Source organism: Heterodontus francisci, chromosome 5, assembly GCF_036365525.1.
Source record: "Heterodontus francisci isolate sHetFra1 chromosome 5, sHetFra1.hap1, whole genome shotgun sequence".
Lineage (NCBI taxonomy): Eukaryota > Metazoa > Chordata > Chondrichthyes > Heterodontiformes > Heterodontidae > Heterodontus > Heterodontus francisci.
This window is the reverse complement of record NC_090375.1, coordinates 29,198,195-29,226,026: the sequence shown is the minus strand read 5'-3', so window position 1 is coordinate 29,226,026 and position 27,832 is coordinate 29,198,195. Positions and strand designations below refer to the sequence as shown.

Genomic DNA, 27,832 nt, shown 5'->3' with positions numbered 1-27,832 from the left:
AGGCATGAACCAGCGAATGGCTGTCACTTATTTTGTTTAGCTGAAACAGGCGCAATGCGTGTACATGTTCTGTCTGCAAAGAACGGGCCCTGTGTATTAATATACGTAGCTTCCATGTGCAAAGGTGCCACACTGCAAGCCTATCATAAATTGGTTGTCAGTGTAATTCTTAGCATCCTGAGGATTGTTTAGCAAATAATGTCCAATCGTGAAATCACATGTAATGTTGGACACTGTTGAGTTTTGCAAGCACGTTGCGAACAGCGGAAGGGACGTGTTGTTTGATAAGAACCGCCAGTCTTTGGAACGTACAGTCTGCATGACAATGGCTACCCTGATCAGATCATCTCTCGCTTTATAACGTGCAAACTTATGAACAGACCTAAGGCTGTTATTTTCAGCCCTGAAAGGTGCCCAATCTACCTCAGATTACCCTGGAAGGGTAATGTATCGCAAAAATTTGAACAAAAGGTGAAGCTCACTATTTTGTGCTGCTGTGATGCAGTAGCAACACGTGTGGTGTTCGCCACTCACAGGATGCTATCAAGTCAAAAAGATGTTCAGCCTATCACATAAATGAGTAATGCGATATATGAATTTCAATGCCAGGTATATAGGCGATACATCTCAAGACGGGCCGATAGTATGAAACAACATGTCCCTTCTACTGTTCGCAACGGGCAAGGTACAGACCGTACCCAACCAGCCAAGTGCTAGCAAAACTCAAAACAGTGTCCAACATTAGATGCGATTCTGCAATTGAACAACATATGCTTCATAAACCGCAATGTGTGAAGAATTACCCCGACAACCAACTTAAGATTGTCCATAGGGCTCGCAGTGTGGTGCATTTGCACGTACTGGAAGCTACATGTATGAATACACAGGGCCCTGTTCTTTGCAGACAGAAAAAACAAGTACACACATTGCACCTGTTTCAGCTAAACAAGTGAAAGCCATTCGCTGTTTCATTCCTCAGGGTAATGCCTTGACCAGAGTCAAGCTGCCTGGTTTAAATTTCAAACAAAGCTTGGCAGTTAATTGTCAATCACCATAAACAAGTGCATTCTCCATGGCAACGCCTCTATCAGAGTCCACTTGCCAACCACTCAGCACACTCTTCTCATGGTATAATTTGTTGTTTCCCTTAAATTGGTATTCTTGCAAATCACCCTGATGAGTGCAATTCGAAAAGCTTCGACAAAACGTCTCTGTTTTCAGCAATACTCAAGTTCAGGACTACCAAATGACTATTTGGATACCCAAATTCCTTGAACAGCAACAATTAATAGCTTTGAAAGAATATCGGGAATGTAGGACCAATCTGAAACGAGGAATTAAGAGGGCGAAAAGGGGTCATGAAATATCTTTAGCAAACAGGGTTAAGGAAAATCCCAAAGCCTTTTATTCATATATAAGGAGCAAGAGGGTAACTAGAGAAAGGATGGGCCCACTCAAGGACAAAGGAGGAAAGTTATGCGTGGAGTCAGAGAAAATGGGCGAGATTCTAAACGAGTACTTTGCCTCGGTATTCACCGAGGAGAGGGACAGATGTTTGATTACTCTAGGTCAAGTTGGCATAAAGGAGTGAGGAAGTGTTGGGTATTCTAAAAGGCATTAAGGTGGACAAGTCCCCAGGTCCGGATGGGATCTATCCCAGGTTACTGTGGGAAGCGAGAGAAGAAATAGCTGGGGCCTTAACAGATATCTTTGCAGCATCCTTAAACACGGGTGAGGTCCCGGAGGACTGGAGAATTGCTAATGTTGTCCCCTTGTTTAAGAAGGGTAACAGGGATAATCCAGGTAATTATAGACCGGTGAGCCTGACGTCAGTGGTAGGGAAGCTGCTGGAGAAGATACTGAGGGATAGGATCTATTCCCATTTGGAAGAAAATGGGCTTATCAGTGATAGGCAACATGGTTTTGTGCAGGGAAGATCATGTCTTACCAACTTAATAGAATTCTTTGAGGAAGTGACAAAGTTGATTGATGAGGGAAGGGCTGTAGATGTTATATACATGGTCTTCAGTAAGGCGTTTGATAAGGTTCCCCATGGTAGGCTGATGGAGAAAGTAAAGTCGCATGGGGTCCAGGGTGTACTAGCTAGATGGATAAAGAACTGGCTGGGCAATAGGAGACAGAGTAGCAGTGGAAGGGAGTTTCTCAAAATGGAGACGTGTGACCAGTGGTGTTCCACAGGGATCCGTGCTGGGACCACTGTTGTCTGTGATATACATAAATGATTTGGAGGAAAGTATAGGTGGACTGATTAGCAAATTTGCAGACGACACTAAGATTGGTGGAGTAGCAGATAGTGAAGGGGACTGTCAGAGAATACAGCAGAATATAAATAGATTGGAGAGTTGGGCAGAAAAATGGCAGATGGAGTTCAATCAGGGCAAATGCGAGGTGATGCATTTTGGAAGATCCAATTCAAGAGTGAATTATACAGTAAATGGAAAAGTCCTGGGGAAAATTGATGTGCAGAGAGATTTGGGTGTTCAGGTCCATTGTTCCCTGAAGGTGGCAACGCAGGTCAATAGAGTGGTCAAGGCGGCATACGGCATGCTTTCCTTCATCGGACGGGGTATTGAGTACAAGGATTGGCAGGTCATGTTACAGTTGTATAAGACTTTGGTTCGGCCACATTTGGAATACTGCGTGCAGTTCTGGTCGCCACATTACCAAAAGGATGTAGATGCTTTGGAGAGGGTGCAGAGGAGGTTCACCAGGATGTTGCCTGGTATGGAGGGCGGCAGCTATGAAGAGAGGTTGAGCAGATTAGGATTATTTTCATTAGAAAGACGGAGGTTGAGGGGGGACCTGATTGAGGTGTACAAAATCATGAGAGGTATAGACAGGGTGGATAGCAAGAAGCTTTTTCCCCCAGAGTGGGGGATTCGATTACTAGGGGTCACGAGTTCAAAGTGCGAGGGGAAAAGTTTAGAGGGGATATGCGTGGAAAGTTCTTTACGCAGAGGGTGGTGGGTGCCTGGAACGCGTTGCCAGCGGAGGTGGTAGACGCAGGCATGATAGTGTCTTTTAAGATGTATCTGGACAGATACATGAATGGGCAGGAAGCAAAGAGATACAGACCCTAAGAAAATAGGCGACATGTTTAGATAGAGGATCTGGATCGGAGCAGGCTTGGAGGGCCGAAGGGCCTGTTCCTGTGCTGTAAATTTCTTTGTTCTTTTGTTTGTTCTAAAAACAAACAACCTCACATTTCCATTATACTCCATCTGTCACATGTCATATACATGGGACCACCACTTGCAGACTTTTAAGTGATGCCCCTCTGGCTGAAGACAAGTCTTTCTCACATCAACAAAATACAGTTTTTAGTTAGCAAGGTGCTGTATTAGGTGTTAAGAAAGGGCAGTGCTTAACTCATTAACTTGGGTAAATTGAACTCTAGCACTATTCTCGACCATCGAGTCATCAATGTGGCACTTATTTAAAGACCCCTTTGTTTCTTTAAACACACACTTCAAGGTTTTCACAAATCACTCCGCACTTACAACTATCTTTCATAACCTCACCGTCTCAAAATAAGTGAACACCCGGTCATCTGGTACCATTGCTGAAAAGGGAGATGCATTCTGTGTTTGGTTGTTACTGTACACTGCATCACTTACACAGTCTTCCTGCAAATACAGGGAAACAAGTCTGATGAAGAGGCCTTAATAACCATGTCTAAACTTACAAAACTCATGACGATTCAAGCATTCAAATTGCTATCAGTCTTATAAAACACCTAATTTTTTTTTTTAAACGGGGAGGTGTAGAGCAAGAAAAAGAAAACAGACTACAAAAAATAATCACTGCATCTTTATTCTGAACATTTTTTTTTGGTCACAGGATCAGTTTACTACAAGTTGTAGAACATATCCAACTTCCAGTGCAGCAGTTTCATCCAAAAATTGTACATACGAGGGTAGAAATCACTGTTTTGACAAGCTTAGACCACAACACAGCACTGAATTGTGATATGATAAAAAAGCGATACTCTTAATTAGTTTCTCAACCAGGCTCCTTCTTAGTTTTCAAGTGAAAATCAAAGAGCAAGCTACTGGACACAAAGAAAAATGGGCACATCTGTCATAAAAATGGTGCAAATACACTAGACTTGGCACTTAACATATTCAGTTACTGCTTTGCAGCAACCAAAACAAATTCTGAACTAAATATCCAAAACTTTAGGCAGAGTAAGGCACACTAAAATTTCATAGTGCTCTGCACAGACTTGAGTGCTGCATCCAGTTTTGGTACACACAAGGAAAACATTCAAGCCCTGGAATTTGCTCAAAGGTGGCTGGCTTAGCATCAAAGGGCTCATTTTATGAGGAATGACTGGAGAAATCTTCTTGAAAAGGATTTTTAAGAAGAAATCGCATATATAAGAAACAGTAAACAGAATAAAAAAAATATAGAATACTTGGTTAGCTTGCAATGTTAGGACAAGGGGATACAGAATGTAACAAGTGAATGGCAAATTTGGGATTGATGGCAAATGAGAACAAGCCAACAAACATTAGAAATTTCAAATAAATAGCAAATGTTGGAAATACATAGCAAGTCCATCAGTGTCAGTGGAAGGATGGGTTGTTATTCTGGCTGCAAGCACCATGTCAGCACTCATAGGAACATAGGAAGATAGGAACAGGAGTAGGCCATTCAGCCCCTCAAACCTGTCCCGCTATTCAATGAGATCATGGCTGATCCGCGGCCTAACTCCATATACCTGCCTTTGGCCCATATGCCTTAATATTGTGCTTAACAAAACCCTATCTATCTCAGATTTAAAATTAACAACTGTTCTAGCTTCAACTGCTGTTTGTGAGAGAGAGTTCCAAACCTCTATCACCCTTTGCGTGAAGAAGTGCTTCCTAACATCTCTCCTGAACAGTCTGGTCCTAATTATTAGACTACGCCACCTAGTTTTAGAATCTCCAACCAGTGGAAATAGTTTAACTTTATCTAGCCTGTCTTTTCCTGTTAATATCTTGCAGACTTCAATCAGATCACCCCTTAACCTTCTAAATTCTAGCTAAAACAGGCCTAATTTGTGTAATCTCTCCTCGTAACTTAACCCCTGTCGTCCAGGTATCATTCTTGTAAACCTACGTTGCACTCCCTCCAAGGCCAATATATCCTTCCTCAGGTGTGGTGCCCAGAACTACTCTCAGTACTCCAAGTGGGGTCTAACCAGGGTTTTGTACAGCTGCAGCAAAACCCCTGTGTCTTTATACTACAATCCTCTCGATATAAAGGCTAGCATTCCATTTGATTATTTTCTGCACTTGCTCGTGGCATTTTAAAGATCTATGCACCTGAACCCCCAAGTCTCTTTGGACATCCACTGTACTTAACCTCTTCCCATTTAGAAAGTACCCTGCTCTATCCTTTTTTGGCCCAAAATGGTTAATCTCACACTTGCCGGCATTGAAATCCATCTGCCACAGTTTTGCCCACTCACCTAGTCTGTCAATATCTCTTTGCCACTTTATGCTATCATCTAGACGATCTACAATGCCGCCTAACTTTGTATCATCAGCAAATTTGGATATATAACTTACTATGCCATCATCCAAGTCGTTAATGAATAATGTGAATAATTGAGGCCCCAACACAGATCCCTGCGGGACACCACTAGTCACATCCTGCCAATCGGAGTACTTACCCATTATCCCCACTTTCTGTCACCTATCATTCAACCAACTTCCGAACCATGTCAGTAACTTGGCCTCAACTCCATGGGCTTCTACCTTAGTTAACAGTCTCTTATGTGGGACTTTATCAAATGCCTTCTGCAAGTCCATACAAATAACATCCATGGATACTTCCCTGTCCACTACCTTAGTCACCTCCAAAAAATTCAATGAGATTTGTCAGGCATGACCTTCCTGTCATGAATCCATGCTGGCTGTCCCTGATTAACTGAAATTTTTCCAGGTGTTCGGTCACCCTATCCTTGATTATAGACTCCAGCAAAATGCCCACCACAGATGTCAGGCTAATTGGTCTAATTTCCTTGGTTCCCCTTGCAACTTTCTTAAAAAGTGGAGTGACATGTGCAACTTTCCAATCCAGAGGGACCACCCCAGAATCTAGGGAACGCTGAAAGACTATAGTTAGGGCATCTACAACGTGCTCCCTACTTCCTTTAACACCCTCGGATGGAAACCGTCAGGTCCTGGGGAGTTCCATTAATTTCCTTATTACTGATGTTTTACTTACGTTATTTGTATTAAGTCCCTGTCCCGATTGGCTATTAATTTTTTTGGGACTTCCGGCAAGTTATCCTCCTTTTTCAACTGTAAATACTGAGGCAAAGTAATTGTTCAATATGTCTGCCATTTCCCCATTATCAATGACAATATCTCCATTTCCAGCTTTTAGTGGGCCTACATTGCTCTTGACCACCCGCTTTCCCTTTATGCAACTATAAAATTTCGTCTTATTGATTTTGATGTCCCTTGCAAGTTCCCTTTCATAATCTCTTTTAGTAGCTCTTATAAGCTGCATTGTGACCCTTTGCTGGTCTTTGTATCGATCCCATTCGGCCAGATCTGTGCTGCGTTTCGCATTTTTGTATTATGCTATCCCTAATCTCTTCAGTTGTCCATGGCTGTTTTTTCTATGAAGTGGAGCTTTTTCCTCTCGGAGGTATATACTTGCTCTGTATTTCGTTAAATGTTTCTTTAAATATTCTCCACTGTTCTTCAGTTGTTTGACCCAGTTTACCGTGGACAGTCTGTCTCACCCTGGTAAAGTCAGCCTTACCCAAGTCTAAAATTCTAGTTGCCGATTCGTGCTTTTCACTTTCAAATGCTACCTTGAATTCGATCATGTTGTGATCACTATTTGGTAACTGCTCACGCACAGTTAGGCTACTAATTAAATTTGGCTCATTAGTCATAACTTAATCTAATATTGCCTGTCCCCTTGTTACATCTAGGACATATTGCTGTAGGAAACTATCCCGGACACATCCCAGAAATTCACTACCTTTCTGATAGGTGCTCGTCTGCCTCTCCCAATCTGTGTGCAAGTTGAAATCCCCCAGTAATACTCCTCTGCCTTTGTTACACACTTGCCTAATTTGTGCAGTTATACAATCTAACACCTCAGAACTGCTACCAGGGGGTCTATACACAACACCTATTACAGTTTTAGATCCTTTTCTGTTCCTCAATTCCACCCATAAGGTCTCCACTGGATACTTTCCCCTCATTATATTCTCCCTCACCAATGAGGTGATATTATTTCTAATCAGTAAAGCTACTCCACCCCCTCGGCCATTTTCCCTGTCCCTCCTGTAAACTTTATAACCAGGTATATTTAGTTCCCAGTCCCGACCATCCTGCAGCCACGTCTCCGCAATGGCCACCACATCATAATCTTCCATTTGAATTTGCGCCTGTAGCTCATCTAGTTTATTCCTTACACTCCGTGCATTTGTATATAGAACTCTTATTTGGGCTATACCCCCTAATCTGTCCCTCAGCACTGATGCTTTATTCGCCTGTTTATTATTTCTCTCTTTTGGTTTAACCAGTATACTTCTTGCAGTTTGGTATCAACCTCACCACTAACCTGTACTCCTACCTTCTCCTTTAACTTCCTGTTTTTCCATGCAAATGAACCCTCACCCCCACAATTTAGTTTAAAGCCCTAGCAACAGCCCTACAACACATCTTTCAGTCGGGCAAAGGATTGGAACCCAAAACTTTCCCCCTTCTTTTCAGATGCTGAGGGATCTGCTGTGTATTTGCATCCTGTTATTACGAACACCAGGAAGTTTTTCAGACTGATAAACAGGTGAAATGGGTTTCAGGAGGGACAGCAGGTTGCTTCTGTATCAAAGTTCATAGAATGTCTTTCTTGTGATTACCTGTTAATTTGTTTGCTACATGTTCCTAAGCAGTATCAGATTTAACGCTAGTTTAAAAACAAATTATTAAACTTTAATGTTGATTAAAACTGTCTCACACAAATACTAATTCAGCTTCGGTCAACTGGTAGATTTAGCCAATAGCATTGTTAAATCACTGAGGAAGCACATAATTCTTGAAGTCCATGATGGCAATCCTACCTCAACAGCAGCTGAAATTTCAGCAGTTAAAGGCACATCGTCTTGGTCAACATTTATAGGGTCAACTTTTATAGGATCTGCTTGCGACTCTGTTCGGTTACACAGCGGTTCCACAGATGGTTCTTCCTCAAAGTCAAGAGTGGAAGCTCTGAGGGCAGCAGTTAGAACATCCACTTGTGCTGTTGGACCAAACAATAGAGTTCACTTTCACACTCTAAATAATTCTGAGACTTAAAGATTCATGTTTACAAAAACTTTAGAAAGATGTATATGCGCAATTTAAGTCAATTCTTGCGTTAACTTCATAATTATTATATTTACAGGTAAATATTTGTGAACCATAATTTAAAAGATATTGTTGATGGATCTATTTTTGTTAGGCGGGGGTATTAAGGTTATGGAACCAAGCCAGGCAAGATGGAGCTCAGATACAGATCAGCCATGATCTAACTGAATGGTGGAATAGGTTTGAGGGGAGAACGGCCTATTACTGCTCCTGTGAAATATTAAATGCAAGCAGGTAACTTACTCCCAAAGCACGGCTCTGTAACAAGCTGCTAGGTGGTGAACAGTGAAACTGGTGTCAACATTTTTTTAATATCCAATCTGAAATCACAAAGCACGATTCCACAATCGACCACCTTCATAACTCAGCCACACACTCCAGCTCAAACACAAGATTCACCAGCTTGATATTCAGTTCTGATCTTCAGCTGAACTTGAATCTCTATATACATGCACCACAAAGAACACTTAGTTTGACCTCCACAAAAAACCCTTAAACATGGCTTTATCAGCAAAAGGCTCAGCTATTCAAACGTTCAACTTACTAGCACCCATCCTGTACCCTTAATAAACTCTAACTTGTTCCAAACTATGCTACATACATCCAACTCTGCACTTTCCAGCTCATCCATCATCCCAGTCCTTGCTGCTTTACATTAGCTTTCCCCAAGAGCTCTAGTTTCAAATCTTTTAATCACACTTGGTTCTTGTCACACCCATTAATTCTCTGACTCAGGCGTTTTATGCAACCCCTCTCCCTATCAGCCCATCAATGATGGCACAGACCTCAGACGGCTGAGTCATACTCTCTGTAGCTGCCACCTTAAACCTCTCTGCCTCCTTCCCTCCCATAAAAGATACAATTCTCTCAAGAAGTCTCAAAACCCAATTCTTCATTCAAGCATTTAGTCACCGCTCCTTTCTGGCTTAGTATCCTCTTTCCATATTTCAGTGAAGCACCTAGAGTTGTGCTTTCAAAAAAAAAACAGAAGGCACTGCACTATATAATTGGAAGCTGCTGAAAGAGGAACCTCAGCTGCAAAAATTCAAACATTGTGTAGTATTGAGTGACATTCCACAAAAAGCCCAAGCTTGTTTTGTTTTATTTCCGAGGTGCTGCCCATCTCTGGATTGCCCAAGATGCTGGTTGGCTGATTTCTTGAACTGCTGCAGTTCATGTGGTAAAGAATCTCCAACAAGACTGTTTGGGGTTTGCAGGATTTTGGCAGAGCGATGTTGAAGCAATAGCAATACATGTACGTATATGGATGGCGTGTGAATTGGTGGTGGTGATGTGAGCGCACATATGCTAACCATGTCCTTCTAGGTGGTGGAGGTCACTGTTTGGGAAGTAAAGAAGGTCCAGCTTCTTGGGTGTTATAGCTGGCTCATCCAAGCAAGGACTGCATTACACTCTTAACTTGGTGATGACTTCTAACATTACATTGCTGATCAGGAATTGGCTGATAGAGCAGTAGCTGGCCGGGTTGGATTTGCTCCACTTTTGTGGGCAGGAAATACCTGGGCTGTTTTCCCCATTTTCAGATACATACCAGTGTTGTAACTGACTTGGAACTGCTTGGCTAGGGGCACCACATTTTGAAAGCATAGGACAAATGTCAAAGCTCACGTACAGCCTTACAATCTAATCATTAGTACATAGTTCAATAAACACCTTTTTATACAACAAATTATACAACTTAAAAAGGCAAACTTTCCTCGTGCCAATAAAATTATGAAACTGAACACTGCGCATACAAGCACAAGGTTCAGCATACTCTCATTTGTGTCTCTGCTTGTAAATGAGCTCAGTTGAGTACCTATCTCACTTTTAAACACTTCAGGGGGCTTTGCATCTATGGCTTTAAGGCACTGCCTTCCACATAATTCCACTCTTCGAACAAAAGTTTTCCCTGGATTTGCCATTAGCTCAAAATCAAAGATGACGTCCCCTTGTTCTGAATTCCCTTACTGTTCCTAATCTACCCCCACATATCGCTTCATTAACCACTTGAATCAAATCACCCCTTAACCTTCTCAACTCAAGGGAATATAATTCAACTGCTCCCAATTTATCATAACTCAGTCCCATCATCCCTGGCATTAGTCTCGTGAATTACTCTCAACTGAACATTCCAAATGCTGCTTTGCCAGCTCTTTGCATTAACTGCGATATTCTTTCTGGTCATACTATTCTAAAATATACTAAAACGCAACAGCCTTTTAGCATTTTTTTTTAAAAAACCGATTTCTGTACCTGTTTGATATTCATGAGTTCTGCACCTGGATCCATAATCACTGCTCATTCATCTCCGCAGAGGTTTCCATTTAACTTGCACAATGAAATGCAATTCTCATGCTCGAAGTATGCTATCACACACTTTGCTTTCTTGAACTGCATGGTCCACTGAATTGGTTCAACTCTCAATCTGAATTTGAATATTCTTCTTTCACCAGAATGCTTTACATCTTCAGTGCAGTACTGAGGCACTGAATGTTTGTTTGCAAGATATGTTAATTGATGCCCTGCTTACTTCATCAGATGGGCACAAAAGCACCAAAAGGAGCAGGGAGAGACTGCACAGGCACAATGGGCAGAATGGCCTCATTTTATGCTGTTTCATTCTATGATAACCCCAGAATCCTGGCCAACATTCCTAACTTAGACAACACCAATGTAATAAAATAATTAGTCATGCATTTCACTTGCCATTTGTGGGACCACGCTGTGCACAATTCGTAGCCATAGTTGACTATGTAACAGTGACTGAAATTCTAATGGTTGTGAAGCACTCCAGTTACCCTGAGGACTTGAGGAGACATAATATAGATGCATATTCTCTTTCTTGGCTTCTAATTTAGGGTTGTGCATACTCACAAGTCTATCTGTACCTTTTAGCTAACAGTCGCTTGTGCAGCACCGTTGAAATGCATTTTTAAAATCCATGTAACATGACCCTCATTGTCATCCTCTATCCATCATGAACAGGCAAACCTGTCATAACTGGAATGTTAAGCGACCAGTCTCAGATTCCTGACAGTGTTCGAGTTAATCAAGTCTATCAGGTGCTATATTCATCAGTTATCTTTTCCAATGGCTTTTTGAGTTAAATATTGGATTACAGTCTTGCAACTGAAGCAAAAGACTTAATATTTCATTTAATTACCATCACTGTAAGCCTTCATACAGATCAGAATTCATAGCAAAGCCAATAAACTAAGTGCGCTATTATGGCCACGTGGTGTGACATGGGTGTTTCCCCCAGTTTAACTCCCCACCTGACAGCAGCAAGGGTATTTGTATTAGCGTTTAGCCCCTTGGCGCTTTATTTTTCAAATAACCAGACAAAGGTTTTCTCTCAAGTTTTAAAAAAGTCAATTTTTTTATTGATCAATATGCCTTATTCCAAAATTGTTGCAACCACATCCACTCACTCATTCACATACACGCACAAAAAGAAACAGATAGTGAAGGGAAAGAAGGTGGTTTTTAGTGGGGGGGGAATGGTTACGATAAATCTGTTGAATTCTCTTGAGAATCAAGTTCCAGATGGATGAAAGCCTGATATGATTGAAGATTTCTCTCCTGATTGAAGATTCTGTTGAAGGTGGTGGGTTACTTCTAGCTCTGACTGCTGTCTACTGTAGATGTCGGATTTTTTTTTCAGCTGGGCACTGTGCTTCTTGGCTTGGCTGGAACTCAAGCTGTTACAAGTAGCTTCACCTTCTAGGTCAGGCTCTCTCTCTCTCTTTTAAAAAAGAGAAACTGCGTCTGCACTGAGTGCTGCTTGAATTCAGAGTGTGAAGAGGAGAGTTTGGTGAGTGACAGGATTTTGAGGCTTATCTCGATCAAGTCTACTTTTTTGCTTATATTTAGCAATTGACTAAAATTACTGTAAGTTATGAGGCAAGTTAAGTTTCTTCTTGTTTTAAACAGGGATATACAAGCTCATTGTAGCTGCAGCTAGTTAATTAGGTAGTTAGCTTAAACTGGTTTCTGAGCTCCAGCAAAACTGACTCATCATTGTTTTTCCAGAGTATAAATTCAGGGGTCTCGGAGTGCTGCCTGCCGGCACAGAATATTGCTCGAGTGCACCGAGCGTGAAGGGAGTTAGGTGAAGAGGAGAACAACAAATTAAGAAAAACAAATTAGATTAAAATAAAGATGTGTTAATTAACACGTAATGCGGCACAGCTGCAGCATGTGGGAGCTCCTGGATGCCACGGCAATCCATGACAACCACATCTGCAGTGTCTGCAGCTTGAGGAGCTTTGACTCAGATGATGAGCTGGAGGCCAAGCTGCAGACATTGCGATGCGTCAGGGAGGAGGAAAGTTCCCTGGACACTTTGTTCCATAAGTCAGTCACACCTCTCAGAATAAGGCTGTCTGATTTGGTCAGTGTTCAGGGACGGGAGGGTATGACTGAGTCAGGCAGGTAAGGGGATCACAAAGATGGGAACGAAGCAGCCTCAGCCCTTGCAATTGAGCAACAAGTTCGAGGTGCTTGCAGCTTGTATAGCCACGAGTGAGGGCTTTAGTGTGGATGAGCAGACTGACCATAGCGCCATGGTATAGGAAGCTGTTTAACTGGGGGGTGGGGAGGGGGGGGGGGGGGGGGGGGAGGTGGAGTTAAAAGGAATGTTGTGGTAGTAGGGGACAGTATAGTCAAGGCGGATAGACACTTTTCTCCACAGCCGAGAGCAAGAGACAGCTGTGTTGCCTGGCCAGTGCCAGGGTTGGGGACCTCTTTTTTTAATTCGCTCACGGGATGCAGGAGTCGCTGGCTTGGCCAGCATTTACTGTCCATACCGAATTGCGTTTGAGAAGGTGGTGGTGAGCTTCCTTCTTTAATCACTGCAGTCCTTGGGGTGTGGTTACACTAACAGTGCTGTTAGGAAGGGAGGCCATGGTCACTGGACTAGTAACCCAGAAACCCAGGGTATTGCTCTGGGGAAATGGTTCGAATCCCACCTAAGCAGAAGGTGGAATTGGAATTCAATTATAAGTCTGGAATTAAAAAGCTAGTCTACTGATGGCCAAGAAACCATTGGCGATTGTTCACTAATGCCCTTTCGGGAAGGAAATCTGCTGTCCTTACCTGGTCTGGCCTACACGTGACTCCAGACCCAGAGCAATGTGGCTGACTCTTAAATGCCCTCTGAAATGGCCTAGCAAGCCACGCAGTTGCATCTAACTGCTACAAAGTCAGTAAGGAATGAAACTGGACGGATCACCCGGCATTGACCTAGACACCGGAAACAGCAAAGGCAAACCCAGCCCTGTCGATCCTGCAAAGTCCTCCTTACTAACAGCTGGGGGCTTGTCCCAAAGTTGGGAGAGTTGTCCCACAGACAATTCAAGCAACAACCTGACATAGTCATACTCACCGAATCATACCCGATAGCAGCAGGACAGACCCAGCAGAGGTGGCGGCACAGTGAAATACAGTCGGGAGGGAGTTGCCCTGGGTGTCATCAACATCAACTCCAGATACCATGAAATCTCATGGCATCAGATCAAACATGACAAAGGAAACCTCCTGCTGATTACCACTGACTGCCCCCCACCCCAGCTGATGAATCACTACTCCATGTTGAACAGCACTTGGAGGAAGCATTGAGGGTGGCAAGGGCGCAGAAAGTACTCTGGGTGGGAGACTTCGATGTCCATCACCAAGAGTGGCTCGGTAGCATCACTACTGACAGAGCTGGCCCAGTCCTAAAGGACATAGCTGCTAGTCTGGGTATGCGGCAGGTGGTGAGGGAACCAAGAGGGAAAAACATACTTGACCTCATCCTCACCAACCTGCCTGCCAGATGCATCTGCCCATGACAGTATTGGTAGGAGGGACCAAAGCACAGTCATTGTGGAGACCAAGTCCCGTCTTCACATTGAGGACACTCTCCACCATGTTGTGTGGCACTACCACCATGCTAAACTGGGCATCCATGAGGCGCTGTGGGCCATCAGATGCAGCAGAATTGTACTCAACCATAATTTGTAACCTCATGGCCCAGCATATCCCCCACGCTACCATTACCATCAAGCCGGGGGACCAACCCCGGTTCAACGAAGAGTGCAGGAGGACATGCCAGGAGCAGCACCAGGCATACCTAAAAATGCGATGTCAACCTGATGAAGTATGATCTTGCGTGCCAAACAGCGTAAGCAGCATGCGATAGACGGAGGTAAGCGATCCCACAACCAATGGATCAGATCTAAGCTTTGCAGTCCTGCCACATCCAGTTGTGAATGGTGGTGGACAATTAAACAACTAAGTGGTAGAGGTGGCTCCACAAATATCCCTATCCTCAATGATAGGGGGGGGTGTGCAGCACATCAGTGCAAAAGATAAGGCTGAAGCATTTGCAACAATCTTCCGCCAGATGCGTCGAGTGGATGATCCATCTTGGAGTCCTCCTGAAATCTCCAGCATTGCAGATGTCAGACTTCAGCCAATTCATTTCACTCCACGTGATATCAAGAAATGACTGAAGGCACTGGATACTGCAAAGGCGACGGGCCCTGACAACATTTCGGCAATAGTACTGAAGACCTGTGTTCCAGAACTTGCCGCGCCTCTAGCCAAGCAGTTCCAGTACAGCTACACTTGTATCTACCCTGCAATGTGGAAAACAGACCAGCTATGTTCTGTACACAAAAAGCATTTCAAGTCCAACCCAGCGAATTACCGCCCCATCAATCTACTCTCAATCATCAGTCAAGTGATGGAAGGTGTCGTCAACAGTGCGATCGAGCTGTACTTGCTTAGCAATAACCTGCTCACTGACATTCAGTTTGGGTTCCGCCAGGGCCACTCAGCTCCTGACCTCATTACAGCCTTTGTTCAAACATGGACAAAACAGCTGAACTCAAGAGGTGAGGCGAGAGTGACTGCCCTTGACGTCAAGGCAGCATTTGACCGAGTATCGCATCAAGGAGCCCTAGCAAAACTACAGTCAATGGGAATCAGGGGAAAACTCTCTGCTGGTTGGAGGCGTACCTAGCACAAAGGAAAATGGCTGTGGTTGTTGGAGGTCAATTATCTCAGTTCCAGGACATCACTGCAGGAGTTCCTCAGGGTAGTGTCCTAGGCCCAACCACCTTCAGCTGCTTCATCAATGACCTTCCCTCCAACATAAGGTGGGGATGTTCGCTGATCATAGCACAATGTTCAGCATCATTCATGACTTCTCAGATGCTGAAGCAGTCCGTGTAGAAATACAACAAGACCTGGACAATATCCAGGCTTGGGCTGAAAAATGGCAAGTAACATTCACACCACACAAGTGGCAGGCAATGACCATCTCCAACAAGAAAGAATCTAAACATCTCCCCTTGACATTCAATGGCATTAAGATCACTAATTCCCCCACTATCAACATCCTAGAGGTTACCATTGACCAGAAACTGAACTGGAGTAGCCACATAAATACCGTGGCTACAAGAGCAGGTCAGAGGCTAGGGATCTTGCAGTGAGTAACTCACCTCCTGACTCCACAAAGTCTGTCCACCATCTCCAAGGCACAAGTCAGGAGTGTGATGGAATACTCTCCACTTGCCTGGATGGGTGCAGCACCAACACTCATGAAGCTCGACAGGACAAAGCAGCCCCGCTTGATCGGCACCCCACCCACAAACTTTCACTTCCTCCACCACCGACGCACAGTGGCAACATTGTGTACCATCTACGAGATGCACTGCAGCAATGCACCAAGGCTCCTTAGACAGCACCTTCCAAACCCATGACCTGTTTCAGTGGGCCAAAGGGCCTGTTTCAGTGCTGTATCTCTATGACGATGACTATGACTTCTGCTACTTAGAAGGGCAAGGACAGCAGATGCATGGGAACATCACCACCTGCAAGTTCCCCTCCAACTCACACACCATTCTGACTTGGAACTATATCACCGTTCCTTCACTAGGTCAAAATCCTGGAACTCCCTTCATAACAGCACTGGAGGTGCACCTACCCCACATGGACTGCAGCAGTTCAAAGTGGCAGCTCACCACCACCTTCTGAAGGGCAATTAGGGATGTGCAATAAATGCTAGCCTAGCCAGCAACACCCACATCCCAGGAACGAAATTTTAAAAAAAGCCCCTGGACCTGATGATCTGCATCCCAGGGTGTTTAAAGAGGTGGGATTGAGATAGAAGATGCATTGATGATCATCTTTCAAAATTCCAGAGACTCTGGAATGGTCCCTGCAGATTGGAAGGCGGCAAATGTAACCCCACTATTTAAGAAAGGAGAGAGAGAGAAAATAGGGAACTACAGACCTGTTAGCCTCACATCAGTCTCAGGGAAAATGCTAGAATCTACAACAGAACACTTAGAAAATAGTAGGATTGAGCAGGGTCAACATGGATTTATGAAAGGGAAATCATGTTTAACAAACCTGTTGCATTTTTTTGAGGACGTAACTAGCAGAACAGATCGGGGGAACTAGCAGATGTGGTATATTTACATTTTCAGAAAGTTACTGATAAAGGTCCTACACAAGAGGTTGGTAAATAAAATTAGAGCAAATGGGATTTTGCGGGGGTGGGGGAAGAGATATTCTGGCAGGATTGACAACTGGTTAATGGACAGAAGAAAGGAGTAGGAATAAATGTGTCATTTTTGGATTGGCGGGCTGTGACTGATGGGGTACCACAAGGATCAGTGCTCGAGCCCCAGTTATTCACAATGATTTGGATGTGGGACTTAAATGTAATCTTTCCAAGTTTGCAGATGATACAAAACTAGGTGGAAGTGTGAGTAGTGAGGAGGATGCAAAAACCCTTCAAGGGGATTTGGAGAGCCTAAGCGAGAAGCAAAAATTTGGCAGATGGAATACAATGTGGAGAAATGAGAGGTTATCCACTGTGGTAGAAAAAACAGAGAGAGAGAGTATTGCTTAAATGCAAGTGTTGAACTTCAAAGGGACTTGGGTGTCCTGGTGTCATTGAAAGCTAACATACAGGTACAGCAAGTAATTAAGAAGGTAAATGGTATGTTGGTCGTTGTTCCAAAAGGATTTGAGTTTAGGAGTAAACATGTCTTACTGTAATTATATAGAGCCTTGGTGAGATGCCACCTGAAGTATTGTGTGCAGTCTTGGTCTCCTTACCCAATGGAAAATATACTTGCCACAGAGGACGTGCAACCAAGGTTCACCAAACTAATTCCTGGGCTGGAGGGACTGTCCTATGGGCCTTTATTTCTCTGGAGTTCAAAAGAATGAGACGTGATCTAATTCTAACATATAAAATTCTTACAGGGCTCAACAGGGTGGATGTTTACCTTGGCTGGGGAGTCCAGAACCAAGGGACACAACCTCAGAATAAGGTGCAGGCCATTTAGGACTTAGATGAAGAGCAACTTCTTCACTGAGGGTGGTGGATCTTTGGAAATCTCTGCCCCCACAGGGCTGTGGAGGCTCAGTCATTGATTATGCTAAAGACTGAGGTCGACAGATTTCTGCATACTAGAATCATCAAGGGTTACGGGGGTAGCGCAGGAAAACGGTGTTGAAGTAGATGATCAGCCAGGATCTCATTGAATGGTGGAGTGGGCTCAAAAGGCTGAATGGCCTACTCCTGTTCCTATTTCTTAGGTTCACCTCTCACCTCCTGGTGAGAGACATTCTCCGGTCTTCTCCATGGCGACTGCACAATGGCCCAGGATGTGGCTACTTCACCCCACTTTCGTTTCAGAAGATGATATTCAATTCTGGAATGTTTTTAGCATAGGTGTAAGATGGATTTCATTAACACATTTTGGCTTTGAGGATTTGTCCTTTGTCTTTGGAAGTCAGGTTGAAAACACAAAAGGTCAATCCATTTTTCTTCGGCAGCCATTTTGGACCACTGTTCACTTTTTAAAATAGAAGGTTCATTTTTTAAAGACAAAATCCCTTTTTCATAACTATTCAGAGTTCGTCCATGATTGTTGTATCATCGCACTTCCAGTGTGTCTGACAGCACACAAAAGCTTTTTTCTTAATAGCCTCCTTTATTGTTCATACAAGCCATGCAAGTTCTATTTTCTACATTTTAAAATTGAATAGTCCTCGACAGTCTTTTGAAACACAGAAAGCAGGAGTAGGCCATTCAGCCCTTCAAGACTGCTCCGCCATTCATTATGATCATGGCTGATCATCCAACTCAGTAACCTGTTCCCGCTTTTGCCCCATACCCTTTCATCCCTTTAGACCCAAGAGCTATATCTAACTCCTTCCTGAAAACATACAATGTTTTGGCCTCAACTACTTTCTGTGGTAGCGTGTTTTACAGGTTCACCACTCTGGGTGAAGTAATTTCTCCTCATCTCAGTCCTGAAAGGTTTACCCCGTATCCTTAGACTATATTCCCTGGTTCTGGACTCCCCCACCATCGGGAACATCCTTCCTGCAACTACCCTGTCAAGTCCTGTTAGAATTTTATAGGTTTCTATGAGATTCCCCCCTCACTCTTCTGAACTCCAGCAAATATAATCCTAACCAACTCAATCTCTTCTCATACGTCAGTCCTGCCATCCCAGGAATCAGTCTGGTAAACCTTCGCTGCAAGAACAGAACCACACACAAGAAATGTAAATTGTAATTGCAGCCCTCGGAATACTATTTGCCATTAACAGTTACTTGGTTTACCAATGGATTATCTGACTACATCTTTAATGCACTTTTTCATCTCTTATTTGCTTGCAGTGTAGTGAGTGACTGCTGTTATGGACCATTGGTAGACTGCATCAGTTTCTTTTTCCACAAAATTTAGGACTGAAGTTGACGAACTGACTCTCTAGATGAGATGGATCGAGCTTAACCTGAATCAAAATCTGATTCACATAACATGTGTTTCATATCCTAAGCTTGTATTTTCAATCAACTTGAGTCACAGCAAAACGTATTCCTTCCAAACTGGAGAAATTTCAGTGTGGATAAAGTGATGTTATTCTAAGGTGGAAACAATAGTAGAATTTACTGCTTTATGGTTTTAACCGAGTTGTATTAGTACTATTTACAAGATTCATCAAACCTGTCTTGAACAAACACCCAGATTGCTGGAATTAGGTTGCATATTTATACAACTCTGCTAGGCTTTTAAATTGAACTTTCATAATCCAATAGCAGTTCCCTTTGACACAGAGCTTTGAGAAGGGACGATAGGTTAGAAGGACCATCAAATACGGCCATATGGGTTGAAATGTAGAGCAAAAAGGAGTAATCACATTGGGGGTGTAGAATGCACTCACAGCAATCAAAGGCAACAAGAGGAGCAAATATGGAAGCAAGCCTCCCAGAAGTGCAAAAACAATAGGCCAGTAATAGTGGGGGATTTTAATCAAACTATTAACAGGGATCGAATTAATGTGAAAGGCACAGAGGGAGCAGCATTCTTAAAGTGCATTTAGGAGAATGTTTTTAGCCAATAAGTAGTAAGCCAAGCAATAGACAGGCCAGTTCTGGAGTGAGTTGAAGGGAATGAAGCTGGGCAGGTGGAAGGGGCATCAGTTGGGGAGCACTTTGGTGGTGGTAATCATAACTCATTTAGAGTTAGGGTAGTTATGGAAAAGGATAAAGATGGACCAGGAATGAAAGTTTTCAATTGGGAAAAAGCTAATTTTAACTAAGCTGTGATTTAGCCAACTTGGACTGGAAACAGCCACTTGATGGTAAATTAGTGCCAGATCAGTGGGAGGCATTCAAGGAAGTGATGTTCCCTTGAAGAAAAAGGGTGGGACTAACAAATCCAAGCCCTCCGAATGTCAAGGCGCTTAAAAAAAGATAAAGACAAAAAGGGAAACATGACAGATACCGAGGGCTCTATACTACATTCTACACAGATGCCAGGCAAAAATCATCTTTAACAAGAGGGAATCTGACCATCTCCCTTGACGTTCAATGGCACTACCATCACTGAATCCCCCACTATCAACATCCTGGGGGGGGTTACCATTGACCAGAAACTGAACTGGACCAGCCACATAAAAACTGTGGCTATATGAGCAGGTCAGAGGCTGGGAATTCTGTGGTGAGTATCTCACCTCCTGACTCCCCAAAGCCGTTCCACCATCTACAAAGCACAAGTCAGGATTGAGATGGAATACTCTCCACTTGTCTGATGGGTGCAGCTCCAACATTTAAGAAGCTTGACACCATCCAAGACAAAGCAGTCCACTTGATTAGCACCCCATCCACCACCTTCAACATTCACTCCCTTCACCACCATGCACAGTGGCAGCAGTGTACACCATCTGCAAGATGCATTGCAGCAACTCACCAAGGCTCCTACGACAGCACCTTCCAAAACTGCAACCTCTACCACCTTGAAGGACAAGGGCAGCAAATGCATGGGACCACCACCAATTTCCCCTCCAAGCCACACACCATCCTGACTTGGAACCAGATCGCCATTCCTGCAATGTTGCTGGGGCAAAATCTTGGAACTCCTTTCCTAACAGCACTGTCAGTGTACCTACACCTCAAAGACTGCAGTGGTTCAAGAAGGCAGCTCACCACCACCTGCTAAAGAGCAATTAGAGATAGGCAATAAATGCTGGTCTAGCCAGCGATGCCCACATCCCACAAACGAATAAAAAAAAAGAAAACCTGCAGGAGTACAAAAAGTGTTGGGGTGAAATTAAAAATGAAATTAGGCAAGCAAAGGGCATGAAAAAAATACTGACAAGTCAAGACAGGCCGAATGGCCTCCTTCTGTGTCGTAAATGACTATATGACTATAAAATCAAGGAAAACCAAAGAATTTTTTTTATAAATATGTAAATAGCGAGAGAACAGCTGAAGAATAGGGCCTATTAGGGACCATAAGGGTAACCTGTGTGTGGAGGCAGAGGACTTTGGTATGGTTCTTAATACTTTGCATCTGTTTTCACAAAAGAGAGGGATTAAACAGACATTGCAATCACAGACGTGCAGTGTGAAATATTATATGAAATTAACAGAGAGAGAGAGGAAGTATTAAGGGGTTTACATCTTTGAAGGTGGATAAATCCCGAGACACAGACTAAATGTATCCTTGGCTGTTAAGGGAAGCAAAAGAAAACATAGCAAAGGCTCTGACCATCATTTTCCAATCCTCTCTGGCAACAGGTGTGCTGTCAGAGGACTGGAGGACAGCTAATTTTGTACCATTGTTTAAAAGGAAAGAAAGGGATAGACCAAGTACTTGCAGGCCAGTCAGCCTAACCTCGGTGGTCAGAAAATTATTGGAAAAAAATTGAGGGATGAGTTAAAATTTTATTAAGAAATGCACAGATTAATCAAAGACAGTCACCACAGATGGGTTACAGGAAGGTCGCATCTGAGTAACATGATTGAGTTTGAGGAGATAGACAAGGGGAGCGCGTTTGATGTAGACTATGAGTTTTAGCAAGGCTTTTCATAAAGTTCCACATGGCAGTCTGGCCACAAATGTAAAAGCCTCACAGATCCCTGAAGGTGGCAGGACAGGTAGGTAAGGTGGTCAAGACACTTGCCTTTATTAGCCGAGGCATAATGATCAGCCATGATCAAACTGAATGGCGAAGCAGGCTCGACAGGCCTTTTGGTCTACTCCTGCTCCTATTTCCTATGTGCTTGTAAGCGCTGGGAGGTTATGCCCGAATTGCATAAAACAATAGTTAGGCTACAAGCTGGAGTACTGCATGCAGTTCTGTTCACTGTGCTATAGGAAAGATGTGATTGCACGAGACAGAGTACCGAGGAGATTTACGAGGATGTTGCCTAGACTGGAGAATTTTAGTTATGAGGAAAGATTGGATAGGCTAGGGTTGAGGTCATGCCTCACAAGACTTATTGAATTCTTTGATGATGTGACAAATCACATTGATGAAGGAACAGCAGTGGATGTGGTGTATATGGATTTTAGCAAGGCGTTTGATAAGGTTCCCCCTGGTAGGCTCATTCAGAAAGTAAGGAGGCATGGGAAATCTGCCTATCTGGATACAGAATTGGCTGGCCCATAGAAGACAGAGGGTGGCAGTAGATGGAAAGTATTCAACCTGGAGCTCGATGACCAGTGGTGTTCCGCAGCGATCTGTTCTGGGACCTCTGCTCTTTGTGATTTTTACAAATGACTTGGATGAGGAAGTGGAAGGCTGGGTTAGTAAGTTTGCCGATGCCACAAAGGTTGCTGGAGTTGTGGATAGTGTGGAAAGCTGTTGTAGGTTGCAACTGGACATTGACAAGATGCAGAGCTGGGCTGAGAAGTGGCAGATGGAGTTCAACCTGGAAAAGTGTGAAGTGATTCATTTTGGAAGGTCGAATTTGAATGCGGAATACAGGCTTCAAGACAGGATTCTTGGCAGTGTGGAGAAACAGAGGGATCTTGGGGTCCACGTCCATAGATCCCTCAAAGTTGCCACCCAAGTTAATAGGGTTGTTAAGAAGGCGTATGGGGCGTTGGCTTTCATTAACAGGGGGATTGAGTTTAAGAGCCGCGAGGTTATGCTGCAGCTCCATAAAGCCCTGGTTAGACCACACTTGGAATATTGTGTTCAGTTCTGGTCGCCTCATTATAGGAAGGATGTGGAAGCTTTAGAGAGGGTGCAGAGGAGATTTACCAGGATGCTGCCTGGACTGGAGGACATGTCTTATGAAGAAAGGTTGAGGGAGCTAGGGCTTTTCTCATTGGAGCGAAGAAGGATGAGAGGTGACTTGACAGAGGTGTACAAGATGATGAGAGGCATAGATAGAGTGGATAGCCAGAGACTTTTTCCCAGGGCGGAAAGGGCCATCATCAGGGGGCATAATTTTAAGGTGATTGGAGGAAGGTTTTGGGGAGATGTCAGAGGTAGGTTCTTTACACAGAGAGTGGTGGGTGCGTGGAATGCGCTGCCAGCGGTGGTAGTAGAAGCAGATACATTAGGGACATTTAAGCGACTCTTGGATAGGTACATGGATGATAGTAGAATGAAGGGTATGTAGGTAGTTTGATCTTAGAGTAGGTTAAAGGGTTGGCACAACATCGTGGGCCGAAGGGCCTGTACTGTGCTGTACTGTTCTATGTTGTTTTCTTTGGAACAGAGGAGGCTGAGCGGAGACCTAATTGAAGTGTACAAAATTATGAAGAGTCTAGATATAGAGAGGATAGGAAGGCCCTACTCCCTTACTTGAGGGATCCATAACTAGGAGGCATAGATTTAAGGTAAAAGGTCAGAGGTTTCGAGGGAGTTCAAGAGTAAAGTTTTACACCCAGAGAATGGTGGGGATTCTGAACTCACTGAAAGGGCGGTGGAGGCAGAAACCCTCATAACATTTAAAAAAATACTTGGCGATGGACCTGAAGTGCTATAACCTACAAGGCTATGGACCAAGGGCTGGAAAGTGGGATTAGGTTGGATTGTTGGCCAGTGCAGACAGGATGGGCCGAATGGCCTCCTTCCATGCTGCAAATTTCAATGATCACCTAACTGTTAAACCTATCACAGATTTATATAGTGGCAAATATTGCAGTCAGACACTCATGACTGAAAAGATTTCCATACAAAATTTAGCTTAAAAAGTATCAGAATCAGTTTTGTTTTTAAAAAGTGCTCGACTTCCATTAAATGTCAGTTTGTGTACTCTAGCCAACAAAAATAATTTTCAATATAAAACCAAAAAAGTGCTGGAAATACTCAGCAAGTCTGGCAGCATCTGTGGAGGGAGAATCAAAGTTAACATTTCAGGTCAGTGACCTTTCGTCAGAACAGGCAAAGGTTAGAAATGTGATAGGTTTGAAGCAAATAAAGTGGGGGAAGGGCAAGAGAGCAAATGGGAAGGCGTTGATAGGACAGAGGGTCACAGAATAACTGACAAGGAGGTCATGGGGCAAAGACAGAGTGTTAATGGTGTGGTTAAATACAAAGCATTAGTACAGAGAGGGTGTTAAATGACAGAATAATGAAAGCCCTAGCCACAAGCAAAAACATCAAAATTAAAGTGGGCAGGCACAGGGTTAAAAAAAAAAGTGTAATGATGAAACAAACTAAAGTAAAAAGAAATACAAATAAAAAATACAGAGTAAAACTAAAAAAAAAGAGGGCCAGTCATGCTCAATTTTCAAATGCTTAAACATAATTTTCAAATCATTTTCATCATGTGGAGAACAATAATTTGTATTTCTATAGCACCATTAACATACTAAAATGTCTCAAGCTCTTCACAGGAGCGTTATTACACAAGATCATAAATTGCATCAGGAATCGGCCATTCGGCCCCTCGAGCCTCCTCTGCCAATTAATAAGATCACTGCTGATCTTAACTACACTTTCCTACCTGCCCTCATAACCCTTTACTCCTTAGTAGATCAAAAATCTGTCGACTCAGCGTTGATTACATTCAATGACCCACCCTCCACTGCTCTCTGGGGAAGAGAATTCCAAAGATTAACGACACTCAAAGAAGAAATTCCTCTTCACTTCCGTCTTAAAGGGACACACCTTATTTTGAAACCGTGTCCCCTCGTTGTAGATTCCCCACGAAGGGAAGCATTGGACTGAACATTGTGGCTCCGGCAGGGTTCCCAGTGCCGGGAATCCTGCCTTGGCCCTTTGGAGTGTGCCCCCCCACTCCCCCCGACTGGTGCGATTCCAAAGACATCCCCTGTCTCCAAGAGCTGCTGGCTAATCAAAGGGTCAGGAGCTCAGCACATTGGAGACCCAGACTTGAGTTGTGAGGCAGGGTCGCCAGGGCCAGTCAGGCAGGCTCCAGTGATTTTGGGGGGGGGGGGGGGGGGGTGGGGACAGGCAGGGAAATGGCCTTCAGTACAGTAGGAGTGGTGTTAGGGAGGTGGGTTTTTGCTGGCGGGAGCCCTCTGTGGGCCACAGATTACCCATGGAAGAGAACCTACATGCCCCCCACCCACCCCCATAACTCAAGCCAGCAGGGAGGTCGCCTCTTTTTACTGGATGATCTACCCGTGTGGCGCAGGTCCCCCCAGCGCCCCGCCAGTGGCAGCAGGGGAAAAGAGACCCTTAAGCGGCTGTTACTAGGCCTCTATAGGCCTCTGGGAAGGAAGGCCGTCTTCTGCCAATCCCATCTCCTACAAAGTTGCGGTGCAATAGGCCCTCCGTCCCCTGCTGCAATTCTATGTACACCCTCCATCTCCTGGCCCGTCTCTGGGGTCCCAGAAAATTCAGCCCATCCTCTCAGCATCTACCTTGTCAAGCCCCCTCAAAATCTTGTATGTTTCAACAAGATCACCTCTCATTCTTCTAAACTCCAATGAGTATAGGCCCAGCTTGCTCAACCTTTACTCATAAGACAACCCCTTGATTTCAGGAATGAGCCGAGTGAACCTTCTCTGAACTGCTTCCAATGGAAGTATATCCCTCAAGTAAGGAGACCAAAACTGTACACTGTACTCTAGGTGCAGTCTCACCAATGCCCAGTACAGTTGTAGTAAGACCTCCCTACTTTTATATTTCATCCCCCTTGCAATAAATGCCAACATTCTATTTGCCTTCCTAATCACTTGCTGTACCTGCATACTAACTTGTGATTCATATACAAAGATCCCTCTGTACCACAGTATGCTGCAGTCTCTCTCCATGTAAATAATATTTTGCTTTTCCATTCTTGCTGCCAAAGTGGACAAACTCACATTTTCCCACATTTTACTCTTCTGCCCAATTTTTGCCCTCTCTTAATCTATATATCCCTTCGCAGACTTTTTGTATCCTCCTCACAACTTGCTTTCCTACCTATCTTGGTATTGACCACAAATTTGGCTACAATACACTTGGTCCCTTCGTCCAAGTCATTCTAGATTACAAATAGTTGAGGGCCCAGTAATGATCCCTGTGGCATTCCACTAGTTACAGTTTGCCAACCTGAAAATGCCCCACTTATTCTGACTGTTTCCTGTTAGTTAGCTAATCCTCTAACCTTGCTGATATATTAGCCCCAACACAATGAGTTCTTATCTTTTGTAGTAACCTTTTATGTGGCACCTTAACAAATGACTTTTGGAAATCCAAATACACTACATCTACTGGTTCCTCTTTATCCTCCTGCTTGTTACATCTTCAAAGAACTCTTAATAAATTTGACAAACACTATTTCCCTTTCACAAAGCCATGTTGACTCTGCCAGATTAGATTATGATTTTCTACAAGTCCTACTGCTACTTCCTTAATAATGGATTCTAGCATGTTCCCACTGACAGATGTTAAACTAACTGTCCTATAGTTTGCTGCCTTCTGTTATTAAACAAAATTTGACAGAGCCACAAGAGATATAAGGGACGATAAAAAGCTTGGTCAAAGAGGTTTTAAGGAGCGCCTTAAAGAAAAGAAAGGTAGCGAGGCGGAGAGGTTTCAGGAGGAAATAAAAGCTTTGGGCCCTGGCAGCTGAAGGCATGGTCGCTAGTGATGAAACAACTAAAAATCGAGGATGCTCAAGAAACTAGAATTAACTTCAGAGGGTTGTGGGGCTGGAAGAAATCAGAGAGGTAGGTAAGGTCGAGCCATGGTGATGGTGGGGGGGGGGGGGGGGGAGGTGGCAACAAGGATGAAAATTTTAACATTGAGGTGTCGCTTAACCAGGAGCCAAACGTAGGCGAGCGAGCACAAGGCTGATGGGTGAACAGGACCTGGTGAGAGTAAGGATATGGGCAGCAGACTTCTAGTTTACCAAGGTCAGAATTAGGAAGGCTGGCCAGTGCTGCACCGGAATAGCCAAGTCTAGAGGTAATAAAGACATGGATGAAGGCTTCAGCAGATGTGCTGAGGCAGGGACACAGTCAGGCGATGTTAGGTAGTGCAAATAAGTAACCTTAGGTGATGGTGCGGATATGTAGTCAGAAGCTCATCTCAAAGTGAAATATGACACCAAAGCATTGATCCATGCCTCTGGATTACGGGTCCAGTAACATTACCACTATGCTACCGTTTCCTATGAAGTAGAGGATGACAGAACCCGAGCAGCAAGAACTGTTGATTTTAGCTAACAAAGGAGCCAGGAATGGAAATTGGGTGGTCAGTTGTTTCGTGACAATATGGTCACAGCAGGAGGTGGGCGAGAAGCCAAGCGTTAAGCTAAACAAAAAAAAACAAACTTTAATATACTAATAAATGATCACAGCTGAACTGCAAATTTTCATAATATAAACACCACTTCTATAAAGAAGAGCAAATCTATTAGGTCAAGATCTATTAGGTAACTATGGCTCAAAAAAATAAATCAGCCAACAAAGGGGACATCAGATATTTAACGGTGGTGGGATTGTTTGAGGTGGGGAGAGAGAGATGTTTTGTTTTTGTTAAACTCCTTTAGTTGCATGCTAATTTTTTTTCAAACATTTCTATCATATTCAATTGTAAACTTCAATTGCCAACTGGATTTTGAACTGCAGCAAACTGGCTCATAAATTTTAATTTGAACATAACTTCAACTATAATTTTACATACACCACATAAATTGGTAAAGTATGGGAGGTTTGAAAGGACTGATGTTTA

At 43.6% G+C, this 27,832-nt stretch overlaps 1 protein-coding gene across 8 annotated transcripts in view; it reads right to left on the bottom strand.

Moving 5' to 3' along the window:
* The window catches only part of ppp4r1 (protein phosphatase 4, regulatory subunit 1), a 112,069-nt gene that overhangs the window by 34,668 nt on the left and 49,569 nt on the right, over positions 1-27,832 (bottom strand). For all 8 annotated transcript variants that reach the window (XM_068031242.1, XM_068031247.1, XM_068031243.1 and 5 more), the window contains 2 exons: positions 8,099-8,277; positions 3,543-3,647 (listed from right to left, as the gene is read on the bottom strand). In XM_068031242.1, coding sequence (XP_067887343.1) covers positions 3,543-3,647; positions 8,099-8,277 — 284 coding nt within the window. The remainder of the gene's footprint in view (positions 1-3,542; positions 3,648-8,098; positions 8,278-27,832) is intronic.